Source organism: Podarcis bocagei (genome assembly GCF_964188305.1).
Source record: "Podarcis bocagei genome assembly, chromosome: 7".
Lineage (NCBI taxonomy): Eukaryota > Metazoa > Chordata > Lepidosauria > Squamata > Lacertidae > Podarcis > Podarcis bocagei.
In genome coordinates this window covers 50487063-50507493 of record NC_138132.1, presented here as the reverse complement: position 1 = coordinate 50507493, position 20431 = coordinate 50487063, and the positions used below count along the sequence as shown (strand labels likewise).

The window sequence follows — 20431 nt, the reverse complement described above, 5'->3', positions numbered from 1 at the left end:
ACACTTGTCATATTCTTAATACACCTATGTGCTGCTCTGCATCTGAGACTTGGGTGTGCCAATTCTAAAAAACATGAACCATGAATCTAAACTGAATTATCCCATTATTTTAAAAATGAACATGGACATTAAAAAAATGGAACAAATTTAACCTTTCCATTTTAGGCTCTATTGCAGCAGTACATATGTTAATTCCCCATTTTCTGTCTCTCTTTCAGGTCCTCCTTACTTTTCTCCAACGTCCAAATGGCAAACTAAAATTGTTTCATATTTCAAGATAAGTCTTCAAGGTTGCCCATGAAATCTTATTTTCTTTTCTTTTTAAAATCAAAGTTGTTGGGGTTTACCAAACCTCTCGGTATACCATGATGCGTTCCAATTGAGACAGCAGGCTTTCATGATTATGAAGGATGGTAAGAAATGGATCAATTTGGAAGAAAAACAAATAGCCCTAGGTCTGCTATGTGCTTTATCTTTCAAAAACCTTAAAATTATCACCCAAATGAATAACCCATATTTACAAACTAAATTGAGGATATGGAAGTTGACTCTCCCCAGGTTGTTCACCACTCACTTCTCTGCAGACATATGCCAGTCTGAAAGATGATACTTTAAAAGCTAAAATAAAGAAAAGGGTAAAATTGGGTTATTTCAGACTGTGAATTTTTTTTACAGGAGTAAGACCAGTAACTTTAAATGTACTAAAAATGGGAATTAACTTTAAACAAGACTTCAAATTCTACAAATCAAACATTTACTAAAGGATCTGATGGTTAAATTACATGCAACTTCTTTTGAATGATCCAAGGTGCCACTAGGTAATGGAGGTAAGGAAATAGTATCAAAATTTTATGGTTACTTAATACAGAACTAATTTGGGGACTTGTCTAGCCTAAAATCAAAATGGGAACATGATGTAAAAGTAACAATGGAATACTCAATTTGGAAAGGCATATGGATGAAGAAACCCTTTAAAGTCAGTGTCTGCAAATATTAAAGAACTTTCACTCAAAATCTTCCACAGATGGTATAGGACTCCATCCCAACATCACATCAACTATAAGCCCCTTATGTTGGTGTGGATGTGACACTAAGGGGACAAATATACATTTATGGTGGACTTGTTCTTGAATACAAGTTGTTTGGTCCCTGGTTCACATAGAACTAACAGCACTAATAAAGAAAACTGAATTCACTCCATAGCTTTTTATTTTAACAATGTTCCAAGGTACAAATAAAAATGTACTATCTAAAGAACTCATCACTTTACCAACTGTAGCAAGGCGGTCTATTGTCCAACACTGGAAATATTTTGTGGTATAAAAACATGTACAACACTGCAATTTCAGCAAAAATTACATTTAGTTTTCAATTAATTCAAGTTGAGGCACAACCTATGGATTTTGGTGCAGTGTGGTGGGATTTTATATAGTATGTTACTAATACTAATTGAAGTAACTTGATTCCACAAGTAAATAAGAATGTTTGCCTATCGTGAGACTATAAGATGATGTCATCCTGTTTGTGGAGAGAATATATCTTATTCTACTGTCTTTTTACTTTAACCTTATTTATAGCATTTGTACTCCAGATGATTATGGCATAATACCAGTTTATTAATATCACAGCAGACCTACAGTGAAAAATAACATTTATAAGAAAATAAAAAATTGAAATGACGTATTTTTTATACTGTAAAACGTGCACTTTCCATAGCAATTGTTTACACAAGGTTGAATCTGTATTTTCAGTACTGAAAAATAAAAGGAAAAAAAAATGGAGGGAGGGGGAGAGCCTATGTCAGAAAGCAGAGGGAGAAGCCTCCAGTGATGCTAAGAGATTGTGGCTATCAGCCTGCTGGCCCAATGCAATACACTGCAAAAGTACCTCTGGCCCACCCTGTGTCCACATAGCGTTGGAGCTCAGGCACTTGCCCCCAGGTTCACAAGAGCCCCAGATTCTTCATCGTCCGCCATCGGTCCTTGATCGCCACAGGAGTGCGGTTCTTAAAGGGGAATGCCTGGGAAATGGCTTTCCACCTCCCTTCCCCAAACTTCTTCACGCCTTCCTTAATCCACTGAGACTCCTCTGAAGTCCAGATCTAGAAAGAAGAGGGCATAGGCTCTCATGAGCAACCATCAAGTGCTGCAAAACTTGCCCCTTGTCCCCATGACAGAACGACAGATACCCCACCCTCTGGAGATGGTTCCATGGCTGTTGCTAACAGAGGATTGCCACTGACATGGGATGTAGCTCAGTAACTCACAGCAGGCAAATATCCAGCCCATATTTCAAGACATTAAACCCAACTTGGTGGAACACTTAGTCCTTCTTCTGCAATATGTGGGTAATAAAAATAAAATTCTGCCACCTTACAGTGTGGTTGAAGAGGCCATCAAAGATAGCAGATATAATGTGTTGAGATTGCCCAGGCTTCTTTGAAACACCTGGGTATCCAAGACCCTTGATTATTTAATTAATTAGGAAAGGCCCCTTAGTCCAGTGGTTGAATATGCAGAAGATCCCAGCTTCAAACCTGTGATATCTCCAGGTAGAGCCGCGAAAGAGACACCTGGACTGAAACCCTGTAGCACAGACAATACTGAGCTAGACGGACCAGGATTCAGCATATGGCAGCTTTCTATGTTCCCATTAATGGGGATTTCATCAGTTCTTTCATTTGGGAGGGGGTCCTCATCAACTGGCCTCCATTTAGAGGGGTCTTGTCAAGGCAGGCCTATTTCTCCCCACTGGAGTGCTCAGCTCCAGACTGGGTGTAGGCTTGGTTACCTTCTTTTTCGAACCAAAGAGGGAAGTGTTGATGCTGCTGCTGCCTTCTTCCTTTGATTCTGAAACACAAATTCATTTACAAACTTTATGGGATGGATGGAACCACTCGGTAAGCTGGTTATTGCTACTGGCTCAGCAGTTGGGAGGTTTTACCACTACTGCACCTCATCAGAAATCCAGGGTAGTGGTCAAATTCCACCCAGCCCTTGGCATGATGTGTAGAGTCAACTACAGTACTGATGGAACTATGTTAGGGTTGCCATAAATCCAGGGCATCCCAGACATGTCCTCTTTTGGGGGGCCAACAGGCCCAATCCAGGGGGATTTTTACATTTTAAAGGACATGTCCGGGGTTGTAGGGAGGGGTTATTTATTCATTTATTGCTTGGCCAACTCTACACACCACTGCTGCCGCCAGCCCAAGCTGGGAAAAGAAGAATGTGGGTGCACTTCCTTCCCTGGCTCAGGCTGTCCTCTTTTTTGCTCTTCAAGATCTGGCAACCCTAAACTATGTGGCAAACAGTCATCCATGTTCACTCACAGTTGCCATCTCATTCTAGCACAGTTCACAAAATGGATCACTTTGTTTTGCAAGATGTTTACCAGGTTTTGAGAGTTTTGCCTTTAGCTAGTCTGGGTATTGCCTAAGCAAGCCTCCTGAAGGACCGCAGTTAACAGTTCTCTTTGCTTGCCATGCTGGCAGTGTTTTTCCCCAAATTGTGATGTCACTGGGTAATGCAATGTGAGAAGCCATCAAAACTGCACAGGTGCTTTAATTAGAAGAGTGCGTGGAGCAACAATTGAGCATCATGCAGAACAAGAAGCCAGTCTGAGGCAAACGGCAATAATTTTGCCAGTGCTGCTGCTGTGCACTTTCGAGTAGGCAGTCCAAATATTTTACTTTTCTGATCCAAGAGCTGTGCCCCCAAATCCCTCTGCATACTGTATACAGGATACTAGCTGCTTACCAAAAAGTTCATCCTCATCACTCCAGACCTCCTTTTCTTCATCCTCATTTAAACAAATTAGTCTCCTCTTTGCTAATCTGAATGGAACAGAGAAACACAAGTGAGGAAGGCCTACCCCACAAGGAGATGGGACTGGACTGAGCTGCATCAATTAATGCCACACACAACCAGGATTATGGAGATGCTGGGTTAAGTATCAGACAAGGAGCGAGGTTAATTTGTCCCAGCAAACACACCACTGCAGAGACCTATGGCAGCTTAAATATGAGCAAATAGCTGGTGGCAGAAACACAAACCCTTATCCTTGGTACAGACGGAAGGAGGAAGGGGGGAGAGAAATAACATTTTCTACCTTCTGTCTGGCAACTGAAGCTAACATTCTAGGCATCTGACAAAGCAGAGTCCGGCGCAGATGTTTCTGCCACAATAAATTTGTTTAGCAACCTTTAATGGGGCCAGAGACCGTATTGTCAATTCTGCTATCTTTGCAATCTGAGTAATAAAAATTAAGACAAGGTATGTGAACCAGATTCTCTCGCAACCTGCTTCTACTAGCTGGGGGAGAAGATGCACAGCGATGCAACCCTACCACTGCAAACCACTTTTGCCTTCCTTGGAGCTTCTGGGCTGAGGCCTAAGGCCTTCTAATGGATTCCTTGCAAAGGTGAAAGTTGCACCAAATGCCTCATGCTATGCCGGTTCCCCAGCAGACCCCACAGCAGTCATAACTTCTTACCTGGGATATCGGGAGGTATCATGAGGCTGGGTGGGTATTTGGGGCTGTGCAGGCCGGACAACCAAAGTTGCCACGGGTCTCTTGGATGGAACTCGGCAGGAAGTTGGGGGGTTCCAGATCTCTGACCCCATAACCAGTGTGCTTATGGACACTGAGCATTCACTGGGGTGCGGCCTGGAGGCAGCACGGTTCTTCTCCGTTTGGCACTTGGCTGCGTGGAAATCAGAAGCCAAACATGGCTTGGGGAAAGTCCAGTCCAACTTGTCCAGTTTTGAAAACTCTTCATCTGCATCTGGGGAATTGGACAGGATCTTGAAAGCATCCCTCAGAGTAGAAAACCCATACGAACCCATCCTCTTAGGCGAGCATCTGCAAAATAAAGAAACATCAGAAGGTTGCTCCACAAGGTTTGCCAACTTATGTTGCTGACCTCACCCGCAAGACCTTGCTCCCCTGGCAGCAGGTGCAATTTGAGTCTGAGTGCTGAGAGCCAGAAGTTGTATGGCAAAACATCTGCCCAGCATGGCAAAGGGAGTCAAAACTGTAAGAGGCCATAGGCTGCTAACCTGTCAGAGTCACTGGAAACTGCTGAGAAAGTGGCAACAGCAACCACAGCAGGCTCTGCAGCTCCACTGGTTTCTTCTTCTGGCTTTGAAGCTGCCTGGCACTCATCAACCACTTTGGCAAGCTCCAAAACAGCTCCCGTTGCCTCCATCAAAGGCCTTGCAACTGTCTCACGGCCTCCCTCCAGAGACTTTGGCTGTTCTTCCACTGTATTTCTAGGCCCTGCCTCAGGCCGGGGCTCTTCCAAAGTCTCATCAGATCTTCCTACAGATTCAGGTTTATCTGCTGCCGCCACCTCTGAGGTTTCTTTCACCATTTCCTCCTTGCTGGCCATTTCCAAAGGATTGAGCCTGGTCTCTATCTGATCATCCGAATCCCTTTTTGCCATCTTAAACAGAGAATGTGAACACAGTTACTAGAGAACACTTCTCAACTTTATTTTATTTTTTCTAGTTATATACAGCAGCCATGCCCAAGCTGGTGCCCTGAAGATGCTTTACCTACAATTCCCCTAAGCCCCAGTCAGCACAGCCTCATGATGCTGGAGCTGTTGGGAATTGCTAGTCCAAAACATTGTCAGGTTACAAGCTTGATATATGTCAAATGTGACACTGGAGCCCTGTGCTGTTCTGCTGTGGGGTACTTTGCTCTTCACAAAAATATTTCCCAAACACATAACAGTTTGGCCAGGGAGGCTTCTGTCTTAAGCCTCAGGTGCTGAATGTACTTTTTTGATCACAGTGTTTAGACGGCAAGAGTTCTGCTGTGGCAATGTGGGTGATATCAAGTGCTCCAGCAACACACAGAAATATATGAAGAAAGCAAGTTGCCTTATGCCAAGCCAGACCAATGGTTCATATAGTTTCCTATCACCACACATTGAGTGACAGCGGCTCTCCAGGGTTTCAAGCAGGGGACATTCCCAGTCCTACCTAGAGATGCCAGGGATTGAACTTGGGACCTTCTGCATGCAAAGTATATGTTCAACTACTAAGCTATGCTCCCACTACAACATCCCACATCTCAATCAAGCAGCACTCCACACCCTTGCTTACCTCTAAGAGAAAGGGCTCAGAGTCATTCAAGCAGCTTTCTAAATACAGAAGTATTCTCTGCTGGAAAGCTTTATAGGAGAAGTTCCAGATGGCTGGATGAGCGAAGTTTTTTTCTCGGATAATGCTCTGGAACATCGATCTCATTTTCTAAGCAAGGGGAAATGTTTTTCAGTACTTGCAAGCAAATTGCAGCACAGGGCAGAGATAAAAGCATTTTTTGCAGTCATTAGAAGTTTAAACAAAACAAGCCAAGCCACCAGAGCAGTCTAGGTAATGTCAAAAATGCATGAAAGTAATGATGACTAGAGATGTGGACCACAATCTGTAGCAACATGGGCTGCTTGTGGATGCAATTTTTCTCATTGCGTAAGGGGGACAATAAACTCTCAAGTATTTAAGACACTCACTGAATTGGAGAATGTGGGAAGGACAAACCATGATTCTGCTTTGCAGTGAAATGACCCTATAAGAGGCACATTTCAACAACAGCGACATGAACTCATACCTGCTGAAAGCTCACCTGGGAACTTGGGTCCTTTGACATGTGTTTCCTCAAGATCTTGTTGGCTTGTTCATATTCTTTGTTTTTTAGACAGGTTATAACAGCCTGGAGAAGAAAGACAAAATAATGGTTTGCAAGGAAGACTTTGGGGGAATGTTCCTAATCTAAGAAGATACTGTTCGAGAGATATCCCTCTGGCAGTTTTCTAGATCTGCTTCACATTTTCAACCCAGTGTGTTTTCATTGTGTAATATTAGACCACTTATTAAAGAATTTAAAAAAAAATTCAAGTAAGGCAAGTTACTTTAAAGTCTGTAGGCTAACAACATTGAAATAATGTATGCCTCAGGAGAGTCAAGAAGCCAGCTTTTCCTGGATTGCCCCCGAAGGAAACAAGTTTTCAAAACATGCTGAGTTCCAATAAACTCAGGCACTCTGAGGAGACATTTCTCTCTCATTTCATCCCAGCATATAGGAATCTTGCCTCCTTGCTTCTATTAACTTTTGTGAACTTATTTTAAAGTCCAATTTAAGCATGGAGAAAAATAGGCAAGAGTTCATCCTGGCATTGAATTAGCACCTTAATTAAACCCTTTCCTAAATATACTGCATTTTGAAACTTAAGACAGCTGTCCTCATACTAACTAGGCTGAGAAACAGTAATCAGTGCCTACAGAAGAGGAAATGCTAACACTTACTGCTTCCTTTATTTTTTTTCTTATTTCTTCTATTATATCAATGTCTATGTCCAATTCATTCTTCATCTTATCCAAAAGAACAAGGGCATATTCAAGAGGTGTTAACTTGGTCTTGGTATCAATGGTCCAATCTTCTTCAATCCTAGACAGAAGCTGGATAATCCGCAGCTGAATGCCAATGCGTTTCTCTAGCACTAGGGGCCTTGCAAGCACAGCTGGAGAAGAACAAGAGAGTCAAAACAGCCACTAAGCAAAATCAGATAGTTCAGCAAACCAGGTGTAACGAGGTTTGGGCCAGGGCACCAAAGCCCTGTCCCATATCTTGTATCCCTGGCCATATACAGACAGACAGCTTCATCCCAACATGCCCTTTGGCTCAGGAGTCACTTTGCATTTGCTTGTTTTTTTTGTGTGTGATCTACAATATCCTTTAGTATCTGTATATACACAAACACACACTTTTTTTTTAGTGTCTTAATCTTTGTGGTGAGTGATCTTGCTGGAGCTCCCATTTTGTGGGGCAGAAATGCAGTATGTACAGATTTTATTTATAATAATAATTTTTATTTATACCCCGCCCTCCCCAGCCAAGGCCGGGCTCAGGGCAGCTAACAAGCAATAATAAAAACCAGTTGAATGATTACAACTTAAAAACAAAATTAAAATACAACATTAAAATATTGAAACATTAAAATATTTATAGACACACGGAAGTAATTACTGTAAGAAAATGAATGGTAAAGTACAGTAGTTGAGTTTCTTAGAACTACACTCCAAAGGTGCTAGATTAAACTCAATCTCTTAATACACACATCAACATTCTCCAATTTGAAATAGATTTCAAGAGGGCTCTGAAGTTTTCAGGTACTTAGGAGGCTAAAGGCGGCGGCGTGTGTGTGTGTGTGTTCCTAACCCTTCTCCTGACCATCTGTGATGGGCTTTAGGAAGCATTCATTTAAGGGGGGATGTATGTATCCTAACCATCTTCCTGAGAATCACAGCTGGCTGTTTTCAGACCTTCCTTCTGGGTTCTGTGCTGTTGGTTAGTTGTACTTTGTGCATTTTCTTTAAAAATCATTATTGGACGGATTCCCCCCCAAATTTATTTTAGAACTTTGAATTTATTGTTATTCATGCTTTTATACTGTATTTTGTGCTGTTTTTTGTTGTATCACAATTGTTTTAAATTTGTTAGCCACCCTGAGCCCGGTTTTCTGAACCGGGAAGGACGGGGTATAAATAAAAAATTATTATTATTTCCCTTAATTTCTAAAGGCAAATGACAAACGTTCCAGGGACACAGGCTGTATTATATTTTAAGTTGCTTTAGGTTCATTATTTCTTAAATGAAAACACCTAATGACTATTAAATGTAATATATAAATGTAAATAAGTAACAGTGACATAAGTGGAACCAGGGCTATTACGTGACATATTTTAATGTTTGATGTTTTAGTATGTTCTGATATGTGCTGTGAGCCGCCCAGAGTGGCTGAGGAAACCCAGCCAGAAGGGCGGGGTATAACTAATAAAATTATTATTAGTTATTTACACTCACGTTCCTTAGCAGGAAATACCTTTACCCAGCGAGAATGTTCCCCAAATGCCCCTTTCGTAAAACAAACTGGTCTCCCTACCGTATATGACGTCCCGCAGCTGGCGAAAGTCCTGGCTGCGGCCGGCCCGGAAAGCCTGAAGGGCCCGCTGGGCGTAGAAGAGGATGGCCCACCGGTTCACCGTCTCCTCCAAGGCCTTTTCGCGAGCCTCCGCGGCTCCTTCGGGCGACGCAGCAAGAGACGCTCCACGGCCACCGCCCGCCATCTTCCCTCTCCCGCGCGCCATCCCGCCGGGAAGGGGGCGTTGGCGTAAGTGATGACGTAGTCGGTGGGCGGGACAGGAGCGGGGAGCGCGGAGGGCAGCGCTGGCTCAGAGCCTGGGACCCTGTAGTCTCAGCACCGTCCCGGTCCCAGCGGGGCGATCTCTGCTCACTCCTCTGCCTGGAGGCCCACAAAGTGCAGAGGGTGGAAAGGAAGGCTATGGGCAGCTCGCCCTCCGCCGCAGCGCTGCTTGCCCAGGGAAATCAAGGGGGCAGCCGGGCAGGTTCTAACAGACAGTGGCAGAGAAAGCGGACTTGGGGAGGATAGAGGACGGAACACGAGGGCCGAGACCCCTGTCTCTGGCAGGGGGTTTCTAGGGTGATGGTTGCTGCTGCAGCTGCGCTGCACGTGCGAAGTCACCAGAGGGAGGGATCAAGATGCCCCGACGGCTGGGGGGTGGGGGGTGGGATCATCTGCAGCAGTTGCCAGATGCTCCCGCGTTGTCTCTTGTGCCTCTTCAGCCAATCAAAGGGAGCTTCTGTTTCTCCCTCTCTCGTTTCATGCTGGCCAACTCCCTTCACGTCTGTCCGGCCTGCCTCGCCCCTTCCAGGAAGGGGCAGCCTGGGGAACAGGGGTCCCGGAGATCGGTCCTGCTTGGTTGGCTGGAGGAAGGGACTTGGAGATGATGGCGGTGGGGTAAAGCCCCACCTGCGATTTCTGGGTCGGGAGACGGGTTGTATATGGGGCTGGGGTCCATAAGGACTTTTTCGGGCAGCCCATAATATTTCTTCCGTTGTTGATATCATTTTCTTTTCATATCACTCTGCGAAGTCTTAGCACCCGACACAACATTGCGAAAAAAAGATGGGCAACTATTCAAACTGGACCAAAGAGAGCGAAGCTGCATTAAAAGGGTTTTATTTTGCATGGGAAATGCGAGCGGTTTTTAAATACTGTAAAAGGCAACTTTTCGGTATGCACACGGCTTTCGGCTGCCCCTGAGCGCTCGATCTGCAGCCCTGCTGGGATCATTTCGGGGGGGAAGGCAGAATCTAATCGAGGCTGCCCCTAAACTCGGGAATTGAGAGACTATAAAAGAAGACGGAAGTTTTGCCTCTTGTGTGTTTATAGTGCAGCGCGCTTTGTAGCTCAGTTTCCGGCTCTCTGCCGGAAGTGGAGCCCATGTGCACCCTCCTTTTGCTGCCATGGCGGGAGCTGCGGGCGCGTCGCTCTGGGTGAGGAAGGTCGCACAGCGGGCGGGCGCTGGACTCAAGGGTGGGCCGTAGCTTCGTGCCAGAGCAGGCATTTTGCAGGTCGAGGTACCCTGTGAAGAAAGAGCCTTTGCTCTGCCGGGGAGAGTCTGGAGGGAGGCCCGCCTTTGCCAGACAGCGCAGGCGATACTCGGTGGGCAACTTATTTGCCTCCCGCAGTGCTCTGCGCGCGCGCACCCACCTAGCCATCCGTGTTGCTGGTTTGAAGCAACTAATGGGGAAATGCGGAGTGGATTCTTCTGTCTTGATGCGCTGTAGGACGATATGCTGTCTTGCAGCTGTTGTTGCCCAGAAATAGGATACCAGCCTCCAATTCAAGGGGAAAGTTGCAACTCCTTCACTACCTATAAAAGCGCTTAACTCCTCTTACTGCTAGAAGGGGACTAAGCGAAGTTTGCAGGGCAGGTATCATGCCTTCGAGAGAGGAAGGAGCCGATGCCAGTCAGAGCAAGCGGCCATGACCTAGGTGGTCCAAAAATCTGTCGGGGGGTGGGGGGGAAGCAGCTCCTTGCCGTTCCTTAGTGAACCGTGCAGCTTGAACGTAGTTGCTGGGAGGGCTCCAGTGGCCAGCTGTGAGAGCAAACCGTGTGTTGCTCCTTTGGGGTAGGCTGGAGCAACAGCCAAGGCACGCAGAGGTTGAGCCGGTGCAGCTTTTGCTGAGCAGCAATGGTTCTCGTGCCTGCCATGCAGCTGCTGAAGGGCTTGAGGCAGATTCCTCTACCAAAAGGCCTCCTGTCAGATCCGGCCAGTCATTGCCAGGAACCAGTAGTAATTGGAAGCTATGCCTTCCTTGTGTTTCGGCATCTGAAATCCTCCCCTTTTGCCATCCCAGGTAGTACCAGCAGCTCTTCAACAGGATTCCTGCTGCGTTTAGCCCTTTCAGAGTGCCCCATACGGACCAGCTGCTTTCTCAGTTTTAGGGTCAGTATTTATCCCAACTGGGGTGATGAGGCAGCGTAGCTTGGCCAGGTCTAGCCAAAGCCAACTTGGGCTTTAACCCAGATATTCCAGACAGAGTTCTGTGGGTGTGTTAGGGTGGAGCAGGGTGGTAGACCTTCCTCCTCCCGTTCTCCGGGGGTTGGGTGGGCTGTAGGCTTGGGGGTGTATCTCACTCTCTTTGCTCTCCCAGCGACGCTTTAAGGAGGCAACAGTGATTCTCGGTGGGGGCAGCCTGATCTTCACCTCATACCTGGTGGTCAAGGGAGATGAGCACTTCTACGCTGCGCAGCTGATGCCACTCCTGCAGAGAGTGGTGGGCCCTGAGACAGCCCACAGGCTGGCTGTGCGCTTTGCGGCTCTGGGGATCCTGCCCTGCTCAAGCCAAGCTGACTCGGATGCATTGGTGCGTAAACTATGCAGGTGGCTGGCGGCCAGAGGCTGCTGTGCTCCTGCTTTGGGCCCTGCCTCTCATCCTACTGCTCCCAATCCCTTCCTGTGGGCCTGGCATGCCCTCTCTCTCCTGGGACAGGATGGGGCCTTGCCTGTCTCTTCTGCTGCCTAAGGCTTTCTGCTGGTTAACAGGTGCTTAATTGGCTTCCCAGGCAGTGGAAGTCTTTGGGCGCCGGTTTCGGAACCCTCTTGGCCTGGCTGCTGGTTTTGACAAGCATGGAGAGGCTGTAGATGGACTCTACAAGATGGGATTTGGCTTTGTGGAGGTGGGGAGTGTCACCCCAGAGCCCCAAGAGGGGAACCCCAGGCCCCGCGTCTTCCGGCTGCCAGAGGACCAGGCCATTATTAACAGGTAGGAGGCTGGAAGAGAGGTGGGTGGCGAGGGTGAGCCTTTGACAAGCCTCTACTGCAGTGGAGGAGGAGGTGATGCATTGGGGAAGAGAGGGGTGGTGGTATTCACCTGAGCTGTGTCCACCTGAGCTGTATTCACCTGAGCTGTGTCCACCACTTTCTAGGTATGGGTTCAACAGCCACGGGCATGCAGTGGTGGAGCACAGACTTCGAGCCCGACAAGAAACTCAGCGTCAGCTCAGCTCAGGTGAGGTGGCTTGTGTCCTCCCTGCCCATGAGCCATGGAAAATCCCAGCCCCCTTCTTCCCCCCACCCAATTGCTGCTGTGCTAGTACATGCTTGTGGCAGTCAGATCTGGAGAGGAGCTTTCAGGGAACGTGAAGAGTGGCAAGGAGCAAATAATGTTGCAGTTGATTAGTGGAGGAGTTCTGGATCCTGCCCTGAACCCTTCCCAGAGCAACTCTGGTCAGGAGCAGTGCCTGCCTGAGTGCCAGTGGCTGCTTCCTTTTGCCCAGCCCTAACAGGCCCACCGTGGCCCTGTGCTCTCCCTGGGGAAATCTCTTATGTGTCTGCCCCCTCATCAGGGATTCCTCACGTAGTAGTCATCTTTGCTCTGGCCCTCCCTGTCTGACTGGCTTCTGTTTGTGCATCCTCTCCCTTCCTAGCGGGGATGCCTCTTGGAATAAATCTTGGCAAGAACAAGGCCTCTGCAGATGCAGCAGCTGACTACGTGGCAGGTGTGCGTGTGCTGGGCCCGCTGGCTGATTACCTGGTGGTGAATGTTTCCAGCCCCAACACGCCGGGACTGCGGGCCCTTCAAGGCAAAGCGGAGCTGCGCCTCCTGTTGGCCAAGGTGGGTCTCTTGCCCAAGAGCATTACCTGTCCTCTCGGTCCCCTCCAGTAAGCAGCCAGGGCAGCCTCTGACGCACATTTAAGCACCTGCTTTCTGGGCGGAGGGCAGCAGCTGCTTGGAGCAAAGGAGAAGCAGCCTGCTGCTCCCATTTCACATTTATTGAACAGTGCCTGGCAAAGGAAAGCCAGGGCTTTGCTGGTACATTGTTCAGAAATCCTACTGCAGGAGTTGAGTGCATGCCTGATTGAGAACCTTGTATAAGTATGGCAGCCTTGCCTCCAGATATTGGTGGTGGACCAACAGGAGGCTGCTTCTATCTCGCCCTCCTTCCATACCTGCCCTTTGGATCCTGCTGTTGAGCCTCTCCTGCTCTGCAGAGCTCCGCTTCTGTCCCTAGTTCATAGCAGGGGCAGTTCCCCTCTCCTAGGTGTGTTGTGCTGCGCTCCATGGCTTGTAATAATGTGCCCTTCTGGGCAGTGTGAAACTTATGCCCTTCTGAGCAGTGTGAACGTGATCTTTGGCCAACGGCTGTGTGCTTCTTGGCAGGTGCTGGCTGAGAGGGACGCCTTGGCATGCAAGCACAAGCCGGCTGTACTGGTGAAAATTGCTCCAGATCTCACGGCCCAAGACAAGCAGGACATTGCTAGTGTTGTCTCTGAGGTGATGCAGGGGTGGGTGGGCAGGAGTGGTTATGTCTGGCTGCTGCCTCAATTATTCCTGGTTGGTTTGGCCTTTTATGCCTTGTTCTAGAGCAGCTCCCTTAAGAGATCACCTTGCCCCATGTGGGCCTCTTTGATCACTTCCATCTGTGGAACTTGCACTTTTACACCTGCCGCTCTGCACTCCTCGCAAGAGCAATCTTGTGAACATAGCAGCACTTGGAACTCCCTGCCTCTTGATACTGGGCAGGCACCCTCACCATATTGCATTTGGCAAGCATACCCAGACATGTAATTTAGTCACCTATATCGGCTTTAAATATTTATTGAATTTATCGTTTTTTTGAATTGAGGTGGCTTTACATACCTTTGCTTTTAGTGAACTGTGGATTTCAGCTGTGATTTAACTTAAGCTATGTTTATATGCTACTTGGGAAATATATAGATCTTTGATCAAGTGGTCTTATGAATTTCCTTTAAATAAAAGTGAGAATGGGATAGGGCTAGACTTTCAGGGCCACTGCTGTGGGAAGGAGGGCAGCGCATAGGAGGAGGCTGTGGCTCTGAGGCTTGACTGGGCTCCCTTTTTCCCAGTTAGGCGTTGATGGACTGGTGGTCACCAACACCACTGTGAGCCGCCCCAGCACCTTGCGTGCAGCTCTTCGTGGGGAGGCTGGGGGTCTAAGCGGAGCTCCCCTGCGAGAGCTCTCCACTCAGCTGGTCAGCGAGATGTACTCTCTCACCCAAGGTAAGGAGACGGGCTGGAGGGAGGGAGGGGATGTAGGTGGGAGGGACTCCAGAACCCCTCCCACTAGCAGCCTCTTCTTGCCCCCCAGGACGGGTCCCCATCATTGGTGTAGGTGGAGTCTCCAGCGGGCAAGATGCCTTGGACAAGATCCGCGCAGGGGCCTCCTTGGTGCAGATGTACACTGCCCTCACCTACCGTGGGCCACCTGTGGTGGGTGTTGTGAAACAGGAGCTGGAGGCTCTGTTAAGGTGAGTAACAGGCGGGGCCCAGCTCCCAGCTTCTTGATGGCCCAAACTCAGTGTGTGTGTGTGTGTGTGTGTGTGTGTGAGAGAGAGAGAGAGAGAGAGAGAGAGAGAGAGAGAGAGAGAGAAGGGGTGCACCTAATGGACCCTCAATCCAGCTGTGTTTTGCAGATACATTATGATGTTACTTCAGATTCAAGCAAAGTTGTGCTGATTAGAAAGCACAGCAGAATGAGATTGCTGCCAGCATGAGATTAGGCTGTAGAGGGAGCTGAGCAGACCACAAAACTGTCTGTCTCCCACCTAGGTTGTCATGCTGGGCTCCTTATTGCATGTATGCTCTCCATTTACACTGCAAGAAGCTGATCCCTGCTACTCTTTACATCAGCTTCAAGTACCTTGTCCTCCTTGCTTGATGTTCTGTGTCTCTCGCTCTGCCTCTTACACCCATTTCTTCTCTTCCTCCCACATTCTACTTGCTAGCCGGCCTGCCTTTCCTCCAGATCTGCTTCCTAGCCCCTGGCACATCTCCTCTTGGAAGCCCCTGCTGCCGCCTATTCTTCCACCTATCCCTTCTCTCCAGTCTCAAACTACCTTCCACTTCCACCAAGACAAATTACCTTATCTCCACTACAGTTCCTTTGTGTCATTTTGTGGTCTGTGGAGCCTTGGCGGCTTTGCAGCAGTTGATGTCTGGGACAACAGTAGTCCCAAAACAAGTAAAACAGACCTTGCTTTCTATTCTTTATACCTGTGCATCTGTTGTCTTATCCAAACAATCAAATATGTACTACGTAGAGGATAAAGTGGTCTTGATCCTGTGGGTATTTCACATCCTTGGTTTCCTGTGACTCGCCTGCAGGTCACAAGTCCCCTCCTCACAATGTACAAGGATCTGCTCTACAGGCATAAGCTTTTCTGGTTACCTTTTGTAGTTGGGGAGGGAGATGGGGACCCAAGTGGGGAGCTGGTATCTTAAGCAAATAAGGACTTTGCTTGGGTTGAGGTTTTATCTTTCTAGGCGCCAAGAAGACTAAAGGGCCAGAGACAGCTAGCTGGTCTACTCACTCTGTGCTGTTTTCTCCTGTGTGCAGGGAGCAAGGATTCCAGAGTGTGCAGGATGCTGTGGGTGCAGATCATGGCCTCTGAGGACTCCTGACATGGGCTTAGTGTGACAGCAGGCACTGTGTGGGCACAGAGATGCTTGTTTGCCGTGGTAGCATCCAGCATGTTTCTGCTTGTAGTCCTGCTGGCCCCCTCGTCTTCCCCTACATGAGGGCAGGGGGGCTTCCATCAAGATCAGCTGGGTCCATTGTTTTTCCAGCAAGGAACAAAAAAGTGCCTCCCTTAAGAGCTTCACAGTGTACTTCTTAATGCAAACTTTTGCAGTCCAGCAGGTACTAAGTGTCCCTGGAACAGGATGAGCAAACATTGACACAAGTCAAGTAGGCCGGGCTCGGGCTGGCTTCTTTCATCAGAAACTATCAAGTAACACAGAGGATCAGGATCTGTGTGTATCCTCAGCCAGGACAAAGTGAAGGAATTCCCCTCATCTGCTGAGACCCAACAGTCAGGTCTGCAGTGTAATTCAGTCCCTCTCAGATGGGATTAAGTAAAATGGGAGTATGGCAGAAATATTTTCTGTTTCATCCCAGAGCCCCACTCTTGATCTTAGGACGCTGAAGAGGATGGGGGCACAATCAGCATTGCTCTAAGGGGCTGTGGGATTTTGTTCGCTGCCTTGCCTTCGGCAGGAGGTGGATCTTTTTCTGGGCGGTCTTTCAATAAAGCTTTTGTTTATTTGTTTAAACTTGTTATTTTTATTTAATATTTATTTTTTATGTTTTTATTTATTTATTACAATGCCATATGACAAGTGCATTTCACTTGTTTTATGATGGAGATCAGCATGCAAAAGGTTAAAAAACATTGCCAATGGTGGGTGGGACTTCTCTTTAATTATTAAAAGTAAATCTAAAGGAGAGCATATTGTTTCACTTCTACGGTCAGGCACAGGCACCTCTCAAGGGTAGAAGTTCTCTCATGGAGAAGGCCCCTGCAGCTGCCCTCGGACCCGTGGCTTGAGGAAGAGGTGCCAGCTCCGGGGGTAAATCTGCAGAGTCCTGAGAGCTCTGGTGAGGGGAGAGGGGCATCTTTTGAAGACCCAGTTTGTTTGTCTTTCGGTGGTAAGGGGGTTGTGCCCTGGCACCCAATGCAGGCTTTGCAGCAGTGACTGGGAGGTTATCCTAGGAATTGCGCCCATGCAGAATAAAAGGGAGGCAGCTGGACGCAAAAGGCGTCAGACGAACCCCCCGCCCAAGGAGTGACTCGCAAGGCCTCGAACAGCATAAGTTACCCCACCAGACTCTCCAGCCGCGAGAAGAGGGGCTGATTTGGCTCTGACGTAAGAAGGGCGGGAGGAGGCGGACCTGGAGAAGCCCCGCCCCCGGTTGAAGAGGCTCGTCTGTCGCCGGGGCAACGGGTTAGGTCACCCCAGACATAAGAAAGGGTAAGAGTGGCCCTTCTGGTGCGCGGGATTTTCGGGCTCCTGAAAACCCATCCGGCTGCAATCCGAGCCGCTTTGGTAGAGAGCACAGGACTCGCGTTTGCCACTCTGTTGGCTGCAAGTCTCCTAGACCCGCAGTCTTCAACCTTTTCAGTCTCCGGATCCGCCTTTAACCAAACATGCATTTGGGGATCAATCTTCTAATTGTTTACCACATATTTGCATAGCGGTGGCGCTGCTGTTGCGACCCACCTCGGATCAGGCCGTGACCCACAAGCGGGTCTCGACCCACCACCACTTGGACTAGATGACCCCCGCGGCCCCTTCCTTTTTTTAAAAAAATGATATTTATTAAGGTTTCAAAGAAAAGAGTTACGTGAATTAAAAAAAGAAAGAAAAAGTAAAAATAAAAGAAAAAAGACAAAAGACAAAAAAGATAAAAAACACTTAAAAAAATACATCAGTCTTTCCATACCTTACATTCATTTCCTTGTTTCCCTGACCTCCTCACACCTCCCTTTTTTGTATTCCAATTCAGTTAGTTAATTCAGCAATTTCTTTCCCTCTTTGTTTTTATCTTAGTCCTTTAACATAATATATTATAACTTTGGATTCTCACCTGTTAACAATCCATTTTTACATACACCTTTATAACATTGCTGCTTAAACCACTTAACTTCATTCTGACATCATTCTAACATTCATTAATTTTGCAATATTTCTGTAAATAGTCTTTAAATTTCTTCCAATCTTCTTCCACCGACTCTTCTCCCTGGTCTCGGATTCTGCCAGTCATTTCTGCCAATTCCATGTAGTCCATCACCTTCATCTGCCATTCTTCCAGAGTGGGTAGATCTTGTGTTTTCCAATACTTTGCAATAAGTATTCTTGCTGCTGTTGTGGCATACATAAAAAAAGTTCTGTCCTTCTTTGGCACCATTTGGCCGACCATGCCCAGGAGAAAGGCCTCTGGTTTCTTCAGAAAGGTATATTTAAATACCCTTTTCATTTCATTATAAATCATCTCCCAGAAAGCATTAATCCTTGGGCACGTCCACCAAAGGTGAAAGAATGTACCTTCAGTTTCTTTACATTTCCAACATTTATTATCGGGCAAATGATTTTTGCAAGCTTGACTGGTGTCATGTACCACCTGTATATCATTTTCATAATATTCTCTCTTAAGGCATTACATGCCGTAAACTTCATACCTGTGGTCCATAACTATTCCCAGTCAGCCATCATTATGTTATGTCCAACATCTTGTGCCCATTTAATCATAGCAGATTTCACCGTTTCATCCTGTGTATTCCTTTTCAACAGCAAGTTATACATCTTTGACAAAATCTTAGTTTTGGGTTCTAGCAGTTCTGTTTCTAATTTTGATTTTTCCACCTGGAAGCCAATTTTCTTGTCCAAATTGTATGCCTCCATTATCTGATAATAATGAAGCCAGTCTCGCACTTGGTTTTTTAATTTCTCAAAACTCTGCAGAACTCTCTTCTACAGCAGTTGCTATTTCCTTTGCTTCTTCAGCTGTCTTTCGGGTCGAGGTAGATTCCTGTAGTAATTTCTCAATAGTTTCTGTGTTAGTATTTACCTTCTGTCCCAAATTATTAATACTTGTGGTATTTTGATCGATTTTAACTGATGCTTCAGCTACTTGTTTACTTATTCTTTCCAAAGATTCATTAATTTTACCTAATGCCTGAGCCAAAACATCTTCAGATGCCATTCCTTTGGGTTTAGATTGTGCCAATGCAGCTCCTATTGGTAATCCAGGAGGGCCAGATGTTGATGCTCTTCGCTGCAGCCCAACGTCTGGACGAAATGACCTACCAGACCTTGTCGTTTTTTCCTGAAGCAAATCTATTTTCTCCTTTCCATCTGCCATAATACTCTAGATAAGGCCAAGGTCAATCCCACGATCAGAACTTGTTTTGAAGTGGAAAATTCCCCTGGCCCAACTGTTGTTGTAACAATTTCAAACTTCCTCTAGGGGGACACAGTAGCAGTCAAAAATTGTTGCCTTAAAATAATTAACTTTTTTTCTTTTAATCCCCCAATTCACAAAAAAGAGGACAGTTTAAATTTCAGTTATTTTCCAGTTACTTTAAAACCAGGAGAAGCCAGCCAGAAATATTGTATCTCACTTGTAGAGTTAGCTGTCAAAGAGTACTTTCACCAACAGTGCATTCACAGTACGGCATTCTTACAGTTCACTGGCAACCCGTTCCCAGGTTTTAAGCAGTGGATTTTAGCTTCCTTTTCTCTCTTTTTGCAGGGAAATACAATTCAGACCTTTCCCCCCTCCTCTCCTGCAATCAAAGGGGGAAATCGCTTGTTTGATGTTAGAATTACAGTCCTTTTCAAACATCTTTCAAGGTTTTTGCTTACAAGTTCATTGCTCTATTTACAAAGAACGGAAGGCAGACTTCCTGTTTATGCCTCTCCGCTTCGGTGTCGAATTGCTTCTTTGTTCCTTTGTTTCCCAAATTAGCCTACTCATGGATAGTTGTTTTATAGCCAAATTGTCCCAGGAAAAAGGCAGCGCTCTCCGGTAACGGCTGTGTGGCTTCACTCCACGGAAGAAGCAGTTGACTCACAGCACCGCGCCACTTCCCAGCTCTGCTCCGGAACCCGTAATCGGGCTCCTTTGCAAGTTGGGGGGGCGCAAAAGGTGCCCGCCGAGTCCCATGGTCACAGGCTTCACCCGCCTGTGGTTTTTCCAAGGGTCCCCTCTTCGCCGCAGCGGAACAGACCCGATTCCCGCAGAGCTGGTCCCTCTGGTTCAGAGGGAGTCCGCCATTACCGATGGCGCCACCCCGGAAGTCCCCGACTCCCGCGGCCCCTTTCGACTCTACTATTCCATGATCTATGGCTGGGGAACTTCCGGCCCAGCAGAGGAGGGATGGACTACAATTCCCATCCTCGTCTTTGGCCACGCTGGCTGCTGGGAGCAGCGCTCTCTAACAGCACCTGGAAGACCATGAATGTCCCCGCACAGCTCCCCATCCCTGCATTAGGCCCGTTCCCGCCCATGATCTCGAACTGCTTTCGCCGCTGTCTGAGGGAGCGGCATTCCCCTCCTCTTCTGAGGGGAAACTGCTAGTTCTGCCGCCTTCCGCTCCAGCTGTGCGGAAGTCCGGTATCTCCTTGCGCAGTTTCCTGTGGGCTGCTTTTACGTTCCCTCCTCCAGGCGGCTGCAATCCGGAAATCCCGCCTCCGCACAAGGACTCGGTCGGTCTAGGAGCCGCGCTGCTGCACATTCTATAACGACTC

At 47.3% G+C, this 20431-nt stretch overlaps 2 protein-coding genes across 5 annotated transcripts; one reads left to right on the top strand and one right to left on the bottom strand.

Annotated features, from left to right (window-relative positions):
- Nucleotides 1-1191: 1191 nt before the first annotated feature.
- TERF2 (telomeric repeat binding factor 2) lies at nt 1192-9184 on the bottom strand. Its single transcript, XM_081202573.1, has 9 exons — nt 8951-9184; nt 7314-7528; nt 6634-6720; nt 6114-6260; nt 5061-5446; nt 4495-4863; nt 3759-3835; nt 2791-2849; nt 1192-2101 (listed from the first exon to the last, which is right to left on the bottom strand). Exons 1-9 carry the CDS (start codon nt 9153-9155, stop codon nt 1943-1945), a joined length of 1704 nt encoding a protein of 567 aa, XP_081058699.1. The 5' UTR covers nt 9156-9184; the 3' UTR covers nt 1192-1942.
- Nucleotides 9185-9214: 30 nt separating this feature from the next.
- On the top strand, nt 9215-16453 carry DHODH (dihydroorotate dehydrogenase (quinone)). Of its 4 annotated transcripts, XM_081202577.1 has the most exons (10): nt 10253-10365; nt 11234-11322; nt 11531-11743; nt 11943-12142; nt 12306-12388; nt 12807-12994; nt 13541-13654; nt 14248-14401; nt 14490-14649; nt 15738-16453. In XM_081202577.1, the coding sequence occupies exons 3-10, from the start codon at nt 11633-11635 to the stop codon at nt 15790-15792; spliced, it is 1065 nt and encodes a 354-aa protein (XP_081058703.1). In that variant the 5' UTR covers nt 10253-10365; nt 11234-11322; nt 11531-11632; the 3' UTR covers nt 15793-16453. The 4 variants fall into 4 exon arrangements, with proteins under 4 accessions (XP_081058701.1, XP_081058703.1, XP_081058700.1 ...); XM_081202575.1 differs by lacking the exon at nt 11234-11322 and having other exon boundaries at nt 9215-10365; XM_081202574.1 differs by lacking the exon at nt 10253-10365 and having other exon boundaries at nt 10373-11322.
- The last annotated feature ends 3978 nt before the right edge of the window (nt 16454-20431 follow it).